We start from the raw sequence: 18562 nt of genomic DNA, 5'->3' as shown, positions 1-18562 counted from the left end.
CCTACGAGGGTACATTAAAGAGTTTGTCGACCGAAATGGGTAATAAATATGCTCTCTTTTTCTCTCTCACAAAATCAACAAAATCTCTGCAATACCAGTCACTTTCTAATATTTGTTGTATAGAGCGATAACCCGAGTAAAAATTGAGATACCTCGATGAAACTTCGTACATATGTATGTTCCCTGACGCTCTGATGAGGCTGGTATTGCAAATAGCTTTTGACTCACGGGAACATTTTTGGTGTTAAACTTTTTTCTTTTTGAAAATTAGGCATGACCTTTTAATAGATTTTTGCGCTTGCTTAGGCTGTATCAGTCCTGTCACAGAGTGTTTTAAAATGGGTGCATACGACCACTATGTGGATATAACTTCATCTTCTTTTCTGGCGTAGAAACCGTTCTCTTACTTACATTCCTCTTTGCTTAAGAAACCCCTCAAATCCATAACTAGGAGAGACTTTTTTTGGAAACTCACTATAACTTCCGCAATGGCCTAAAAATTTCTACCCGGCAAGTGGCTTTTTCAAGTTTGAAAACAAAGAGGTAACATCGGATCAAATCTGCAAAATACGGTGGATAGGGCAGCAGTTCGTAGTCTAATTCGTCTGTGGCGACTACGGACGTGTGGGTCGGTGCAGTGTCATGGTGATTATTTGGGTCTTCGGTCAATCTATCGACTTTGATAATTTTCAATTTTCTTTGTATACTTGAGCTAAGATAGGTTTCGGCACCACAAGTGATATAGTTTTATTCATTGTGTGTCTGCAATAAGAATTCCATCTATGATGATCATCTTAATGACTTTAACATCGAGAAAATTAAAGAAGCAGTTCTTAAAAATCATCGAGTTGAGCACAAAATCTCAACATATGTTCGATCGACTCAAATCATTTTGGCTAATGTTTTGGGTGAAAAGCGTATAAACGCCAGACTCGTGCCAAAAGATCTGAACCTTTTACAAAAACAACGTCGAGTAGAGGTCGCAAAAGGTAACTGATCATCCTAAATTCATCGAACTGGCTTAGGAATATGACGTCAAAACTGTTCAACAATCGAATGGCGTTCCAAAAATGAGGCGAAAACCCAAACTTCGCTGAAGGCAATAAAGGGCATCCCAGCCGAGGACTTCGTCTTCTAATAAATATACCGGAAATTGGTTTAGAGCGTTGACATGCTCGTACTTTCAAGGCGATGATAAAGATTTATATTACAAAATTTGTATTACACAAATATACACTGTTATTAGTAAAACATGCTCTCTCATTTTCATAGAGATAACTCAGATATTGGCCGATATATGCGGTATAAAGTCGCCCGGAAGTTCGAAAATCTTTATATTGGGGCTCAAGATAGATTGACACGATTCATTCCATCTTTCATACACAGTGATAATATTATTAAGAGAGGATTTTCTCTGAATTTTAATTGTATATCTCATACATTGACCGATATTTTCGGTCTATAAATACTGGGGTCCGTATTCGATACCCATTGGCTAGAACAGTTTTCGTTGGATTTGGACAATTTTTGCCATAAGATATATAATTATATTTAATATAATTATTAGTGCAAAGTGAACGTGGTAATATCAGTTGCTTCTTGGTTTGTGTACTGTAAATTGAAAGAATTGAAAATTGTGCTGTATGAGAGGCGTAGTTGTAGTCTGATTTCGCTCATTTTCGCACCGTGACATAAGAATGTAAAAATAATGCCACGGACAAAATTTAGTTGAAATCGGTCGAGCGGGTCCGAGATATGTGATTTCACAAAAAGTGGGCGGTGCCACGCCCATCGTCAAATTTTTACCCCGGCTCACATAAATCCCTCTCATGCCATCTGAGGCATATTTAGTCATTGAATTATCGCATTTTTAGTAGTTTTTAACAGTACCCTTATATGAGGAGTGGACGGGGTGCTAAAGGGATTTATCATGACCGAATTTGGTTATTTGTAACTTAAGTGGCTTAGGAGATACATATGTGCATAAAACCAAATTGAGAGCCAACTATTTCAAAATTTTTAACTCACAAGTGTCCCTTGCTACTGCAATACTCTGCCAGATTACAGTTCCATATCTTAATTTAGTGCTTAGTTATTAGTAACGTTTCGATTGATGGCGTTTTGTAGGTCCGATTACGCCCATCTACGAACTCCGCCTTACTTTTTTGTCAATTTTCATCAGAATATCTCAATTTGTATTCATGTCACAGCTTGCACGGACAAACAGATAGACAGCCACCCGGATTTCAACACGTCTAGTCATCCTGATCATTTACTATATATATGTATGTATATATCTCGATTAGTTTAGGTGATATACTTAGTATACAACTATTATACTCTGTAGCAACATATTGCAAGAAATGCACAAATGTTCATGAAAAAAAAAGGTTTAGCCTAACCTTAGGCGCGCATTGTTATATATGTAATTATATTTACATAGATATAGGTTATAACTACAATTTTATTTCTGTATACTTATTCTCAGCACAATCATTTCATTCAAGCATTTTGTACCTTAGTTTCGTTTTACTAACTAACTAACCTCAATATTATTATTTTTTTAATTTAAGATTCCCAGAAGTTGCAATCAATGTTTGGCTGTTTCACAAAGCAAAGTGATTAAAATAAGAACCAAACTTTTTAATGTGTCTTCGCAATTTCTTTTTATTAAATTAGTAATTAATCTATTAAACAGCATTTTTAATTCATTAAAAATAAGTGCAACTAATGAAGAAATTCGCTATAATTGGAAATTTTTGTCTAAAAAAGAGAAGAATGCCACTAATGAAATTTGGAAGTTTACGGAGACGATGCTCTGTAGCACAACAATGGTTCGCTCGCTTCCGTTCAGGAAATTTTGAAATTTCGATTTACACTGATGAAAGTTTTACACTGATGGAATAATGTCTCTAGCGGAAAAATGGTAAAAAGTGGTCGACCAAAATGGTACATATTTCTTTCTTTATTTATTAGTTTAAATATAAAAACAAATAAGTTGAAAATTGATTAGAAATACGAAAAAATTTTTTCGACTACCCAATATTAGTACTTTTTATACCCTGAACGGGGTATATTAAGTTTGTCACGAAGTTTGTAACTCCCAGAAGGAATCGTCGGAGACCCTATAAAGTATATTTATAAATTATCAGTATGTCGAGCTGAGTCGATTTAGCCATGTCCGTCTGCCTGTCCGTCCGTCTGTCTGTCTGTCTGTATATATACGAACTAGTCCCTCAGTTTTTAAGATATCGGTTTGAAATTTTGCAACCGTCATTTTATCTTCAAGAAGCTGCTCATTTGTCGGAACGGCCGATATCGGACCACTATAACATATAGCTGCCATACAAACTGAACGATCGGAATCAAGTTCTTGTATGGAAAACTTTCACATTTGACAATGTATCTTCACCAAATTTGGTACAGATTATTTCCCAAGGCAACAATGTTATCTCCGAAGAAATTGATCAGATCGGTTAACTATAGCATATAGCTGCCATACAAACTGAACACATAGTTACTAACAGAAATGCACCTGTGAAGGGTATTTAGCTTCGGTGCAACCGAAGTTGACGTTTTTTCTTGTTTGGCATTCATTCGAACAAGCGAGTTACAAAAATATATAAATAGTTGTGTGCTAAAAAGTTGCATACATTTAGGCAACGCATCAATTCAGTTATTTTACGAATAGCAGCACACTTTGGTAATGTCACAGTGGACCGAAAAACCTTTTTACTAAAACATCAAGTCACATAAGTTACTTTGTTGAGAGAAATGGCTGACTTTCCACCAAACGTGCACTGGGACGATAACCTTATATACATTTCCGTTTGTTGATTAAACAAATTGTGAAGACTGCCTTGTGTGTGGCAAGTATTTATATACACGTACATATCTATAGAGCTATTTTCGCAGCTGATTTTTGAAGCGTGCATGACAATTCCTCTCGCGCTGTCTCTCTCAATTGACTTTCTCTAACAGAATGAATTCTTTTCATTTGGAAATGAGCACTTCATGGTGGGAGGGCATTATGTCATCTGAGTAACAAACAATTTGAGCCAGAGGCAAACACGCCAAATGGTAATCTAGTTACTAGTAAACTATCGGCATCTCAATGGTATAAGTAGCACTAAGATTTATGTAAACAAACAATATATTATATCTGAACAAACTATCAGCTAGTAATAAGTAAACACACTAGTTAGTATAAATAGAAGTAAGAACCATGTAATAAGTTAGTCTTAAGAGTAAGAGGACACAGCGGTGCAGCCCCAAAAAATATTCTTTTGATTTGCATATTTTTACTTCACGTGAAAATTAGCTCGTGAGCGGTCACTTGTATGTGCTTGCTTATAAATAAAAGCTTTTATTTACTACACTCACACCTGCAGCGACGGCACGACACCTTGTTAGTGAGTTATCACACATACATACAAATAAATAAAGTATTGGCTTTTTGTTTATTAACCAATTGACAGCGATTTTGCGCGCTTTTGACGAACATTTTGTACGCTCAGTGTTTATTTGGTGCTCCACTCCGCCGGTTGCTGACAACGAGCACGAAAACGAAAGCGGCCAAACCGAAATAAAACGTGGCGCAGCGAAGATAACTGGAAAGTCGAAAAACACTTGAATGCCTGCGATTTGATGGCCATCATTATCAAATTGATTGCTGCTATTGTTGTTTCTAATAAAGTGCCTTCTCGGACGCTATACTATCGAGCTTGAGGTTATGTGTTTACAATTAATTACATTTTATTTATTGTGAAATCGTTGATATGCCAAAAAAGTGTCGCAATTGAGGAACTGTGAAAAATTAACAAATTTTCTTACTTAAAAAAGCAAACATAAACAAGTGAGCAGTGCCAGTGCTTTTGCCATGAATTCAGTGTGGAGAGTGGGCATTTTCGCTAAGAATGCAGCAGTAGCCATAACAAAACCATGCCATGTTGGGTCGAGCACTCGTTTCAGGTACGCAAGTATCGCAACAGGTGTCGCGGATCCCAAAACACAACTGTCGGACGACAAGCCAGCGTCAGCATCAAACACAGTCGCCGCGGCGGAACCAGCTCCGAGCTTTGACCAACAGCGCATATTAAATAAGGTTAGTAGAAGACAATGTTGTTATTATTATTGTTGTTGGTGTATTAGCGGCTTTTTAGTGTTGTCCATAAACACTGGTAGTTAAAGTGTTTAGATTGTTCTTGATATCTATATTTGTATTTGCATAAATTTTATTATATATTGTGGCATATTTTGAGACTAACAGTGTTCCCACGACGGTTTTTTCCGTTTTTTAACCCTATTCAATAACACTATATTTAATATTCAAAATTTAATATCAAATCGGATCTGAATTCATTATATTAGGTGTCTACCGTTTAGATTACCTTCATTCATAATATAATTTCAATGCTACTACATACATTTTGACCAATCTGAACGGTTCAAACTCAGCTGGAAGGTCGGAAATCGTTAAAGGTCTGGTCTGATTGCATTAACTGTTTTCTTTACCAAAGTACACTTAAGGACATGTTCATATGCAATTTTGTGAAGATAATTCACACACTGACCGACATATCGGACACTAAATCTGCTGCAGTAACGAAAATTATTAGAGGTAATGTAAGGGTAGTGGAGAAATACGCAGATCAATTACACATATAGGGTAGTCGAAAAAGTATTTTCGTATTTCTAATCAAACTATAAATTATTTTTTTTTATTTTTATAAAAAACTTTTATGAACCAAATATGTACCATTTTGGTCGACCACTTTTTGCCATTTTTTCGCTAGAGACATTATTCCATCAGTGTAAAACTTTTCTGGTTTCTCGGCGAAAAACTGCGACAAGTATTTTTCACAGGCTTCTCTTAAAGCCAACTTTACTCCATTAAGGGAGCTTTGCGTTGACCAAAACAAATGGTAGTCCGTTGGTGCAAGGTCAGCGCTATATGGTGAATGCATCAAAACTTGCCAGCCAAGCTTTCCCAGTTTTGCCGAGTTTATCAAAGATGTATGTGGTCTAGCATTGTCCTAATGGACTAATGGAAGGCGAAGCCCTTTCTGTTAATAAATTCTGGCCGATTGCTTGTTTCAATCTCATTAGTTATTGAGAGTAAAATCAATCGTTCGACCAGCCTGGAGCAGCTCATATTGGATGAATCCTTTCCAATCCCATCAAACACTCAGCATAACATTTCAAGGCGCGAATTCTTACTTTGCGACCATTTGTTGAGCTTCACCACGCTTAGACCCTGACCTTTCTCACACATTATTGTCGTATTTGATCCACTTTTCGTCTCCTGTTACTATTTGCTTCAGAAATGATTCGATTTCATTTCGTTTAAGCAAAGAATCGCAGATGTTAATTCGGTCCATTAATTTTTTCACAAACAATTCATCAAGTACTCAAACATCGGGCTTTTTTTTGTAGTCAGCCTTTTTTTAAATGGTTCAAAACCGTTTGATAATGAATGTTAAGTTCCTTAGTGATGTCATGACTGCTTATGTGACGGTCCTGCTCAATATTTTCCATAATTTCATCGACTTTTTCAACGATAGGTCGACCAGAGCGAGGTGCACCTTTCACATCGAAATTTCCAGAACGGAAGCGAGCGTACCATTGTTGTGCTACACGAACTGATACAGCATCGTCTCCGTAAACTTCACAAATTTCATAGGTGGCTTGCGTGACATTCTTCCCTTTTTTATACAAAAATTTCAAAATATAGTGAATTTCTTCATTATTTTCACTCATTTTTGAACATTTTCTACTACTCAATATATCGATTAGTTTCCGGAGATACAAACAACCGTTAGGTGTATACGTACAAATCTATTGTACTCTTTAGTAACTCTCTCATGTTTCAGAATGTACAGGTGCAGTCTTTACAGTTTACAATCTCTATCTTGATCGATCAGTTTGAATGGCAGCATATTACTATATAGTGGATCGATCTGAACAATATGTTCGGAGATTGTAGTGATGCCTCGGATACGTATTAATCTATGCCAAATTTCGTCCAGACTGCTTGTCAAATTAAAAAGTTTGCCATACAAAACTTTGAGTTTGATCGATCAGCAGCTATATGTTATAGTGGTCCTCTATCGACCGTTACGGCAAATGAGCAGTTTCTTGGTGAGAAAAATACGTATGCAAAGCAGATCAAAATCTCATTAACTGACGAACTAGTTCGCATACAGACAGACGGACATGACTTCAAAAAAAATTAATTACTAAAAAAGTTTGCATATATTTCACTATTTTTTTTTAGTTGCTTCACATACCACAAATTTTTGGAAATCTCATATTAAATTAATCTCAAAACCCACATTAAAATCGGTTCTGTTGTTTATTGCATTTTTTTCTATATAGAAAATTTTGATTTATGTATTTTTTATATTAAAGTTAACCAAATTTTATAACAAAACACTAGCAATAACTAAAGCAATTTTTAAATATTAAAATAACAGCACTCAATGAGCTATGATTACCGCTACTGCATACATTATACTACCTCTGTGTTAAAATTAAACTAACACACACATAAAAACCGTGCTCAGAGATAGCTTTCAACTCTACAAAGCTCTCGCTGTGTAGCATAAAAACCAAACATTACAATGGCATAATTAATTCGTTGATTATTTAAAAAAGTATTCGTATCTTGTATTTTTAGGCACAGGTTAAGCCGATAAGCAGTCAACCGTTGACAGACACTTTTGGACGTCACCACACATATCTGAGGATCTCATTGACCGAGCGTTGCAATTTGCGCTGTGAGTAAGAAAATGCAATTAACAATAATATTTAGTTATAGACAAATGAGATCGTGTCTAAAACATTGACATGCATATATCATTATAATTTACATATCGTCACCTAAAATGAAAAATAACGTAAATCATTTTTCATAAGTTTATGGGCGAAGAAAAAACAATATAATAGAAACAACTCATACTGAAAAAAATTAGGGTTTTACAAAATGGTAATATTTTGGGTATATATTACGGCGGAAGCTGAAAGTTTTACGTTCTCTGAAAGCAGCATTTCGAGAGAAATGTTTTGTGGCCGATTGGTTACACTAAGTCAAAAAAATCTTGCAAATACGCTCATATTCCGAAACTATTCGCCGGATTACTTCAAATTATCGAAGAATATTCTTTAATACCCAAACTGGTCTATACTGGTCATGAGCTTATCAGAGTAAATATATGTATAAAGGGGTTTTCAATAAGAGCGCTACAAAAGTTAAAAAAACGGTTTGGGATATCAATGAAATTATTTATTCCTGCGAAAGTACATACGACGCCATTATGTATAGAACTCGTTTTTTTTTGCATGACCGCCACGGTGACGCTTGCAGAAGTTCAGACGCTGAACCCAATTTTCGACGGTTTTCAAGCATAAATGGGCCGATACTGCTGCAATTTCATGTTCGATATTCTTACGAAGTTCATCAATCGTGGTTAGCTTGTTGGCATACACCATAGCCTTGATTAGCCCCACAGGAAATAATCTAATGGCGTCAAATCGCACGACCGAGGCGGTCAATTGGCTAAGCCATTTCGTGAGATAACACGTTCACCAAACTTGGTTTTCAGTAAATCGATGGAACCACATATTATCCAAGCTCATATCACCCAATTCGCACCAAAAATATTCGGTTATCATTGAGCGATGGCGATTCCTATTCACAGTAACTTGCCAGTCTTGATAATCACGGAAGAAGTACGGCACCAAACCGTAATTTTTTCGGAATGCAATGGAGACTCATGGAGTACGTGTGGATTGCTGCCCGACTAATAACGCATATTGTACCCATTGACGAAGTCATTCAGCCAGAAATGAGCGTCATCATTGAAGATGACTTTTCGATGAAAATCCGGATCATTTTCAAGTTATTGTTCAGCCCACCTCACGAACATACGAAAATTCTGATGGTCAAGCGGCTTCAGTTCTTGCGTCAATTTGATCTTGTAAGGATGTAGACCATAATGTATTCGCAAAATTTGCCACAACGACGTCACAGATATGCCTAGCGCTGGAGAACGACATGTGAGAGATTGATATTCCTTTTGGTCTACTTTTGTAGCGTCCCTATTGAAACCCCCTTTATGTAATACATACTTTCGATATATGTATAAGAAAAAAATGTTTTTGGCAAATTTACAAGTGAATATAATCCAATAAGTGGTTATGCTAGTCTATGATTTTCAAAAAATCGATCTTAAGGTGACGATAGTACTCGAAGACTATGCACGAGTACTATTTAAACTCTAACTCTATCTCTAGCTTACTGTACTAGAAAGCCTTATACAGATTAAGATACCGCTTTATACATATATTGTCTTAGATAGCCTGAGGTACTAAAATCAGGCTCACCTGAAGAGAACCTCTTGACAAAAGTGATTCCGAAGGTTCATCTAGTAATAAATAATGATAGCTTAGATTAGAATCTAAAGGGCATTTTAGCCCTTGGTGGCATTTTGCACCGTTTGGACACGCGTGCACATTTTGTGGGCTAGATGAGTTGATCATCGTGGGCAAACATCTAGAGGGAATTGAGACTCTTTACTACTCTTTGTTTACAAATAAAATTGCCCTGTGGGTAACAATTATAAAATTGCCTAACAATTTTATTTTTCTTTATAACTACCATAAATTTATAAAATCTAAGACCTGTTATAAAAAATGGTGTAATTTTTTTATTATGTCTTTATTACAGCATTTAATTTTGTTTATTTGAAATAAAAAAAATTCTCTATTCCATTCAATCTTATTTGCTGTAGCAATCATTATATTTTGCTATAATAAATTTCCTTTTAAGCCTCCTTATAAACCCGCGTTTGTATCCAGTCAATGATTTAGAACCATCTGTCTCATACCATACAAGTCTAATGCGGAAAAAGGTTGAAGCTATTGCTAACGGGGTCTTGCACTCCTTAACTAGTTTTGAGCGCAAAGTCAGAACGCTCAAATCCAGTATAGCCGGTCGGCTATAAGCGCGACTTCTCACGTTCCTCGTTCACTAACAGACCCATTTGCTTGGCTTCCTTATGCAGTCTGAAGAAAGCAGAACTAACGGCGCAGGTTTTGATGCCAATGATATCAATATCATCGGCGTACGCCAGCAGCTGTACACTCTTATAAAAGATTGTACCTGCTCGATTAAGTTCTGCAGCTCGAATTATTCTCTCCAGCAGTAGATTGAAGAAGACGCACGATAGGGAGTCGCCTTGTCTGAAACCTCGTTTGGTATCGAACGGCTCGGAGAGGTCCTTCCCGACCCTAACGGAGCTTTTGGCCGTATTAGTTTTGCGGGGATACCAAATTCAGACATCGCGGCATAAAGCCAGCTTGGCCATTCACTTGGGAGTGGCCAGAAACGATTCTTTTACATATGGCTCGGGCAGCTCATGACTTCCGGTCTTAGACCAAGTATCCTCTGGGTAGCCAAAAAACATCCGTTTAAAGGCGAGCTAAAGTGGGAAGGCGAAACAATCTCTCCCCAGGGTTGTGCGCTGGGTTTGTGAAATTTCAAATGACAGTAAAATAAAGTTAACCGTTACGTTTAAATTTTTTTACTTCAACATATAATATAAAACTTAACTAAGGTCGACTTAATCTGTTTTAACATAGAGTCTCACATACATAAATTTGTGTACACACACGTACATACATACATATGTAGTTTAATAGTGCGGTCTAAAGCGATGACATATTTATAAATTCAGATGTTTAATTTTGAAAACCATCAAAAATTGCATATACTTGTATATTGTTGTTCTAACTTGGATACAACTGGTAGTCAAAGCTTTAACTTGTCTACATGCATACATATAATATGATGTATGGCATCGTAGTCAATAAAAAACTCAATTTCGAATTTGTCGTATCAAACGTTGCTTAGGTTTTAATTGACAATACACTACATACAATATGAGCTTACATATCCCCACGTACATATGTATGTATGTATTTGTTGCAAATTGTAGAATTACATTGTATTGCAAATTATATAGCTGTCTCTAATTGAGTATTTTATCACATAAATATATTTACAACTATTTCTCTCTGCTACATTCTAATAAATAATTAAAATGTGCTTCTAGAAATCGTATTTCCTATTGATTACTAATTGAAATGGTTGTAAGATAAGATAAGATAATTATATACATATACTATATATGTACATACTTACACACCTAAATAAATTTCAATTCAAGTAGTGTTTTGACAGCATATCAACTCGAAAGATAAATCTTAACTTTTGCTATTATTTCTAGGTCAATACTGTATGCCAGCCGAAGGTGTACAACTGCAACCAAAGTCAAATCTGCTAACCACCGAAGAAATTCTCTACTTAGCGCGAATTTTCGTTGAGCAAGGGGTGCGTAAAATTCGTCTAACCGGCGGTGAGCCAACGGTACGACGCGACATAGTCGATATCATAGGTAAGTGCATACATACAAAAATACTTACGTACATAGTCTATAAGTAAAAACAACGGTGTCCTCATTTGCAGCCCAAATAAAGTCCATACCCAAACTGGAGAGTGTCGGTATTACTACAAATGGCCTAGTATTAACACGTCTCTTGCTGCCGATGCAGCGTGCCGGCCTGGATGCGGTGAATATTAGTTTGGATACGTTGCGCCCGAAACGTTTCGAGGAAATCACACGACGCAAGGGCTGGGAGCGCGTTATAGCCGGCATTGATTTGGCCATACAGCTGGGCTATAAGCCGAAATTGAACTGTGTGCTTATGCGCAATTTCAACGAAGACGAAATTTGCGATTTTGTCGAATTCACCAAAGATCGTGCAGTGGATGTGCGTTTCATAGAGTATATGCCATTCACGGGCAACAAATGGCAAACCGGTCGGTTGATTTCTTTCAAGTAGGTGTAAATTATTATTTACATATACATACATACATACACATGTATATATACAGCGTCTGTTATATTTTAATGTTTTTCGGTTTTTATCACATTATTTAATCCCTCTGAAATGCTTTATGGAAGCTTGAAAAATATTTCTACAAAACTTAAACTCGCCAGCTCTGATATTTTTATTAAATGTTGTATTTAAAATGATCATATTCGAAGTATGTGTCGATAAGCATAAGGAAACAAGAAAAAATATCTCTTAAAGTAGTTAATTATATCAAGTTAAAGTCCTTCAAGTACATATGTACATATGTATCATATAGTTCCGATACGAACTGATCTATCAAAATTTATTTAACGAGATATTCTCACCAAATTTGAACTAAATTATTTTCAATGGTTGCACTACGATCTTCAAACATATTGTTCACATCGAACTACTTTAGCATATATGTATGTAGCTGTCTTAGAAACTGGCCAATCAAAATTAAGTCCTTGCATCGAAAACCTTTTTATTTGACGAGACGCCTTCACAAAATTTGGCACAGTCTGTTGTGTAAGGTAAAGCTACGATCTCCAAACATATTGTACAGATCGGACTACTTTGGTGTTTAGCTGCCATACAAACTGGCCGATAAGAATCAAAATTTTATAAAATATATGCATATATGTATGTATTAAATAGACATGCATATACAAGTACATATGAAGTGTTTCCACTTCATGAAATTAATTTCTTTTAGTTATTACATAATTTATTTTGAATATATAGAAAATCATAGAAGATGCTGTGCAAATGTTTACTTGTACTTTTATTTACTTATTTTCTTCTTTTTTTCATATACATACATATATATATTTTATTTATAGGGAATCATTGGACATTATAAAGAACAGATGGCCTGACTTCGCGGCGCTGCCCAATGGCCCAAATGACACATCAAAAGCGTATGGCGTACCTGGCTATAAAGGACAAGTAGGCTTCATAACATCTATGACGGAGCATTTTTGCGGTTCCTGTAATCGTTTACGGCTCACCGCAGACGGAAATATTAAAGTGTGTCTATTTGGCAATAAAGAATTTTCGCTACGTGACGCTATACGCAATAATTGCTCCGAAGACGATCTGATTACGTTGATTGGAACGGCAGTGAGTCGAAAGAAGAAGAAGCACGCTGGTTAGTAAATATACCTATATAAATTTGGATATTGTGGTTTCTCAGATAACATTTGAAAATATTTTCGAATATACATATGTACTTATATATAATATAAGTATTGTGCGCAAATTATTACCTTTTGGGTAGTAAAAAATTGTTGGTAGATACATATATGTATTATATATTTTTATTATTTTAAATATATATTTTAAAAGTTTGGTAATAATTTGCACACAATAAATTATCATTGGGTGATTGATCCATTTTATTTGCATTATTGCAGGCATGTTGAATTTGTCACGAATGGAAAATCGTCCAATGATACTAATCGGTGGATAGTTTTATGTACGCTTAAGAACATACAAACATAAATACCTGCCAGCGCTGCTTAAAAATACGATAAAGGTTTGTGCAAAATAAAATTTACCACCACAAGCTAAGAAAAAATATAAAAACACATATAAAACACATATATGTATTTACAAAATAACAAAACTTAATTACACACATATCTTTCATATTACATTACTATTTCCTTCCAGATAATTTCATTCATGATAATGTCACAGCAGAAATGCATCACATCTCTCGCAAAACTTTTGACATTCGGAAGCAACAAAGGATTCATTCTCAACGATATCGCAACTACATTTCATCGCCAGACACATTACCCGTTCTTACCAATCTAATGGGCGCACAGTTAACAACAAAATATCTGACACAAGCACGTTTTTTCTCTAAAACGAGCTCAAATAGAAATTCGGACAATAATTGCGCAAATTTAACGCACGTTGACTATGCTGGCAAAGCTCAAATGGTGGATGTCACCGCGAAACAAAGCAGTGAACGCGTAGCCGAAGCACGTGCCACCGTGATAGTGGGGCCAACTATTGCTCAACTCATACACGCAAACAACTTGCGCAAAGGTGATGTGCTTAGTGTGGCCCAATTGGCTGGCATAATGGGCGCCAAAAGAACTTCGGAACTAATACCGCTATGTCACAACATATCATTATCCTCCGTAAAGGTTGAGGCGAAGTTAAATCTTGTAAGCAATAGCGTGGAACTATTTGGTCGTGTGAAGTGTACAGGTCAAACGGGTGTGGAAATGGAGGCGCTGACGGCTGTTGCATTGGCCGCGCTTACCGTTTACGATATGTGTAAAGCCGTCTCACACGACATAACAATAACGGATATAAAACTTTGGGGCAAAAGTGGGGGTAAAAGGAATTTTGAACGTAGTAAAAATTAGATAAATTTAATTTATAATATAAATATGTAAATTGCATTACATTAACATTATGAAATTATTATTACATGTACCGTGGTAATGAAATTAACAGATCCTGAAAAATTGTTGAAAACTAATTTTGTTATTTAAAAAGGTAAAGTCTGATATGAGCAAAATATCCATTAATTTTGTGGGGTTCCATCCATACAATTATTTGATATATAATTTTTACCAAAGATATGATATAAGGTGTTAGGTATGTTATTTATTGGACCCATAGGCAATTTAATTAAGAGGTGCGGGAAAGTATCCATTCTATTTTTAGATATTACAAAACATTTTTTTGTTTTTAAAAAAATATTTTAATTAAATATACATATACAATTTTAATTAATGAAAGTGTTTATTTCTTCGCAAACAACCTTCAATTTATTATGGAAACTAGATTAACCTTCAATTCCATGCAACAGAATTGAAACACTTTTCGATTTAATGAAAATTAAGCTTATTACAGATATTAAGTGTAATTGTTATCTTTGATTATTGAGAATTCCCACACTCATTTCAGAATTATGAACGCGAATTGCGTGAGCTTAACAATACTTAGTTCATGCTCACATCACACATCATATTCATTTTCACTAAAATTTGTATTTAGTTCGACACCAAAACATTTCGATTTTCCGATGTTTTTTCTTCCTCTTCACTTCTTGGTTGCTCATTGGACATTTGTTCACCGCGTATCTTTATATTGTGTTCTTCTTTGAATTTATTAATCTGTTGTCCTTTTGCGGTGAGGTCTTCATTTACGCGTGTGATCGTCTTCTCAATGAAGTCTTTATTTTCAATGAGTTGCGGTAACACATCTTTGACGGTTCGTTCTGCCAGCACACCGCCAATCAGTCGGAAGCATTTGCGTTCTGGATCCACTGTTTTGAGGGTTTCTATCACAGTTCTAAAATGGAATGTCTCTAATTTAGAATTTTCAAAATAGTTTTGATATACGATATATCAATTGAGGTTAGGTCCTCAGACATACTTGTGTTCTTTCAGATCCATTTCCAGCGTATTTAAATTGTTTACAAGATTTCGTTGTTCATTTCTTAGCTGTTGGAACTCGCCAATAATCTTCTCGTTCAATTTGGCTTCTTTAGCTTGTTCACTGGCCATTGTTTTCTGTGATTTTGTTAACAGATGCACGGAAAACAGTAAACTTTTTCGGCAGATTTGCGTCTGGAAGTGATTACTAATTTCAATCTGATATTTGACAGCAACCAATTTGCCGTAAACAGGATTGCAACATCACTTTTTAAATATCACATTTTAATTAATTTTTTTAAGTCTGGCACATATGCATACAGCTGAAATTAATTAAATAGTAAATATCGATAAATTGGAAATTTAAGGCAAATAATAGCTTACAAAATATAAATATATTTAATTAATATTATTTGCAAGATTCGCTACAATTTTTTTTCTGTTTATACAAAATTTCACTCTGGTAGCACTAAATTCCTTCGCCACAAGAAAAAGGCAGCAAATTTGTCATAAGTGTCTATCTTATCACTGTACAATTTTTAATTGAAGTAATTGGTACTCCTCAAGAGTTTTGTGTGATTCACATTACACTATTAAAATTAAAATATTAAATCTATTAAAATGCTACAAAATATAATTGATTTCTGCAACTATTGGTGGTTTCGATACCTTATGGTCACTGAGCTGTACATGGTCGAAAAGTGGGAACGTGTGACAATTCGTAAGCTATCATTCAGTAGCTATATACTAATAAATTTATTTTTGATAAAAATTTTATTGCCTTAATTTCAGATGTAATATTTGCAGTACTCTTTTGTCTCTTTTGGTACTTTAACTATTCGGTGCTTTTATCGTTCACGGGAAATATACTTGGTATTACACCCATTTCCACAATTATTGATCAGCAGGGTAGCAAAATCGCATAACTATAGTGATATAGTGATTGCATTGTCTGGTAGCCGGTAGAAACACTGGAACAATCACATATAGCGAGGTGAAAATTCCAACATATAAATAGTCATTATAAGTGCATTAAAGTGAAAATAAAGATTTCTACACAAACGTACTGTAAGCTACACATCGGGAAAAATATTCAAATGTTATCGAGACCCAGCAAGTAAGAAAATGTTGCAACACCAGTATATGAAAACAAAGGACATTATTTATTTAATAGTGTAACAATACCTCGATAGTGAACTCATTTCAGTAATGCCTTGTAACAAGTACTCTTAAAAATATTTAAAAGTGAACAAATATTATTGTTATATTTATTTTTAAATAATTAACATTTAACATATTAAAAGGCTGCAAAGTTAAAAAAACACTATGCAAATGCTAATTGTTAAGTATATCAAAAAAAAAAAGAAATTTTAATATTTTTGTCCACACCTAAACTTTACACATACATACATTACATATGTAATATAGTTAAGCAAACAATTTCCACATTTATCAAGAACAAGTATTAAAAGCTAATTTGTGAAAAATTAAAAATCTGTATATTTTCGGGGTAAATAAGGGTATCTTCTGCAAATAGTATAGAAAGAAACAAAACACTCACTGGACACTTTTATATGTACTCGTATATGAATTCATCATAATTTTCATTTATTTCGTAATACAATCTAAACATCCCCATATATAAACCAAATTCGTAAATGTATTTACATATATTATACACGTTTTAAGAGTAAAACTTCTGGTAGATAAATTTTTGCAAGTTTCTTCTCAACAAAACTTTCGTGTGTCTCCTTCAAAGTTACTGCATTTATATTAAATTCCGATTTCTGGAACTGTAAACTTGACTTGTCTTCGCTTAATTTTATATTATAATATTTGCAGTCTTCTAATAAATTACTGACGTCTTCATATAATAACAACTTGCATAAAAAGCTAGCCGGCACAAATAATTGCTTACTTGTATACGCATGTGCGAATACCAAGTACACCTTTCTGTAAAAAGTAAAACTGTTATATTAAAATCACATATTCGTATATTTAATGCATACCGTCTTAATGTCTGCAATTTCAAAGCAGCCATTGCACTTAAAATATGTGGCAGTTTTTGTATACCCACTAGCACGCGGTAGAAATTTCCTTGATAGTAGTTTATAGCTATTCGATATGCTAAATCAAATGTTTCATTTTTGCTGAAATATGAAGTTTAAAGTTTTATAAGTATTCCACAGTCCACGCAATTTAGATTTTCTTAATATACATTTCTTATATAAGATTTACCATACTTCCGTTGGCAAACTTAGTGCACGGTTAAGCGCTTCTGTAGTTCCCAAATTGAAGAGAAGGTAAATTGCTTCAACAAAGCTGCGTCTATTTAACTCACTTAAATTCAGATTGTCTACATCAATATCATCGTAGCAACAGAGAACACGTTTCAGACATTCTTGCAAATGTTGATTGCAAATTTTCGCATCAAAATTATCTATTTGCTCTTCACAAAGTCTGCAATTTTAAACAACATTTTATTTTACTATAAAATGTAAAATAATACGTAAAAAGTTTACCTATAACGACTGTAAGCCAAAAACATTATCATTGGTTCTAGTAACTTTAATGTTTGCCGCTCATTATACTGTTGCATGACTACTTCCTGACGAACTGCGCGTAATCGATCAAATATAAAATCATACATGAAATTGTACGATCGCCGTTTGTCTAAAATTATACTAGAAATTGATATTGTTTTTAATTTGTTGGTATTGTATTTATATAAATCATACTCTTTTAATAAGTATTCCACAGTCCTTTGCAAACATATCTCGGTGCGTAAATCCTTTGCTCGGGGTGCTTTAACTCCCGCAGCTGAACGGGCAAATGCCTTCACCAACTGCCCTGGCACATTCTTTTCGCCATTTTTCAGTTCATAATAATGTAGTAGTCTTTCTTTTATACGTCTGCAATTTTGTAAATAATTTAAGTGCCTTCAGTTTATTGAAATTGTAATATTTTACTTGTGCAACTTACAGTTTGGCCTCCGCATCTGGACAAAATAATTCACAAGTGCCTACAAGATAAAACAAAAAAACATTTATAATGTTACTAATAAAAATCGCTCTCTAAATTACCTTTAATGTGGTTCGACATAAGTATTTAGTAATAAAATTTAAGGGCAGGTGTTTAGAAAAGAAAAAAAGCTATCAGCAGAAATTACCAAAACATAGCGAAAATTAATGGCAACAAAAAAACTACTGAACAGCTGTTGTCAAAATTGCGGCGAAAAACTA

General features: G+C 34.7%; 4 protein-coding genes across 6 annotated transcripts; 2 read left to right on the top strand and 2 right to left on the bottom strand.

Annotated features, from left to right (window-relative positions):
* The first annotated feature begins 4232 nt into the window (after positions 1-4232).
* Positions 4233-14415, top strand: LOC120777197 (molybdenum cofactor biosynthesis protein 1). 3 transcript variants are annotated; one of them, XR_005705495.1, is made up of 7 exons: positions 4233-5104; positions 7679-7778; positions 11289-11456; positions 11528-11900; positions 12762-13069; positions 13335-13456; positions 13594-13686. XR_005705495.1 is itself a non-coding variant. In XM_040108366.1 (7 exons), the coding sequence occupies exons 2-7, from the start codon at positions 4880-4882 to the stop codon at positions 14301-14303; spliced, it is 1884 nt and encodes a 627-aa protein (XP_039964300.1). In that variant the 5' UTR covers positions 4234-4408; positions 4479-4879; the 3' UTR covers positions 14304-14415. The 3 variants fall into 3 exon arrangements, 2 of the variants coding, with proteins under 2 accessions (XP_039964300.1, XP_039964299.1); XM_040108366.1 differs by lacking the exon at positions 13335-13456 and having other exon boundaries at positions 4234-4408; positions 4479-5104; positions 13594-14415; XM_040108365.1 differs by lacking the exon at positions 13335-13456 and having other exon boundaries at positions 4234-4412; positions 4479-5104; positions 13594-14415.
* Positions 14416-14527: 112 nt separating this feature from the next.
* On the bottom strand, positions 14528-15531 carry LOC120777198 (probable prefoldin subunit 2). The gene is made up of 2 exons (XM_040108367.1): positions 15322-15531; positions 14528-15237 (listed from the first exon to the last, which is right to left on the bottom strand). Exons 1-2 carry the CDS (start codon positions 15450-15452, stop codon positions 14937-14939), a joined length of 432 nt encoding a protein of 143 aa, XP_039964301.1. The 5' UTR covers positions 15453-15531; the 3' UTR covers positions 14528-14936.
* Positions 15532-15809: 278 nt separating this feature from the next.
* Positions 15810-16815, top strand: LOC120778385. Its single transcript, XM_040110172.1, has 2 exons — positions 15810-16041; positions 16113-16815. Exons 1-2 carry the CDS (start codon positions 15942-15944, stop codon positions 16244-16246), a joined length of 234 nt encoding a protein of 77 aa, XP_039966106.1. The 5' UTR covers positions 15810-15941; the 3' UTR covers positions 16247-16815.
* Positions 16816-16905: 90 nt separating this feature from the next.
* Positions 16906-18514, bottom strand: LOC120778384 (germinal-center associated nuclear protein). The gene is made up of 7 exons (XM_040110171.1): positions 18404-18514; positions 18303-18342; positions 18059-18232; positions 17843-18004; positions 17559-17780; positions 17330-17470; positions 16906-17273 (listed from the first exon to the last, which is right to left on the bottom strand). The coding sequence occupies exons 1-7, from the start codon at positions 18420-18422 to the stop codon at positions 16994-16996; spliced, it is 1038 nt and encodes a 345-aa protein (XP_039966105.1). The 5' UTR covers positions 18423-18514; the 3' UTR covers positions 16906-16993.
* Between the last annotated feature and the right edge of the window lie 48 nt (positions 18515-18562).

Source organism: Bactrocera tryoni, chromosome 5, assembly GCF_016617805.1.
Source record: "Bactrocera tryoni isolate S06 chromosome 5, CSIRO_BtryS06_freeze2, whole genome shotgun sequence".
NCBI classification, from domain to species: Eukaryota; Metazoa; Arthropoda; class Insecta; order Diptera; family Tephritidae; genus Bactrocera; species Bactrocera tryoni.
Note: the sequence above shows the minus strand (reverse complement) of the source record. Positions and strands in the feature narration are given on the sequence as shown.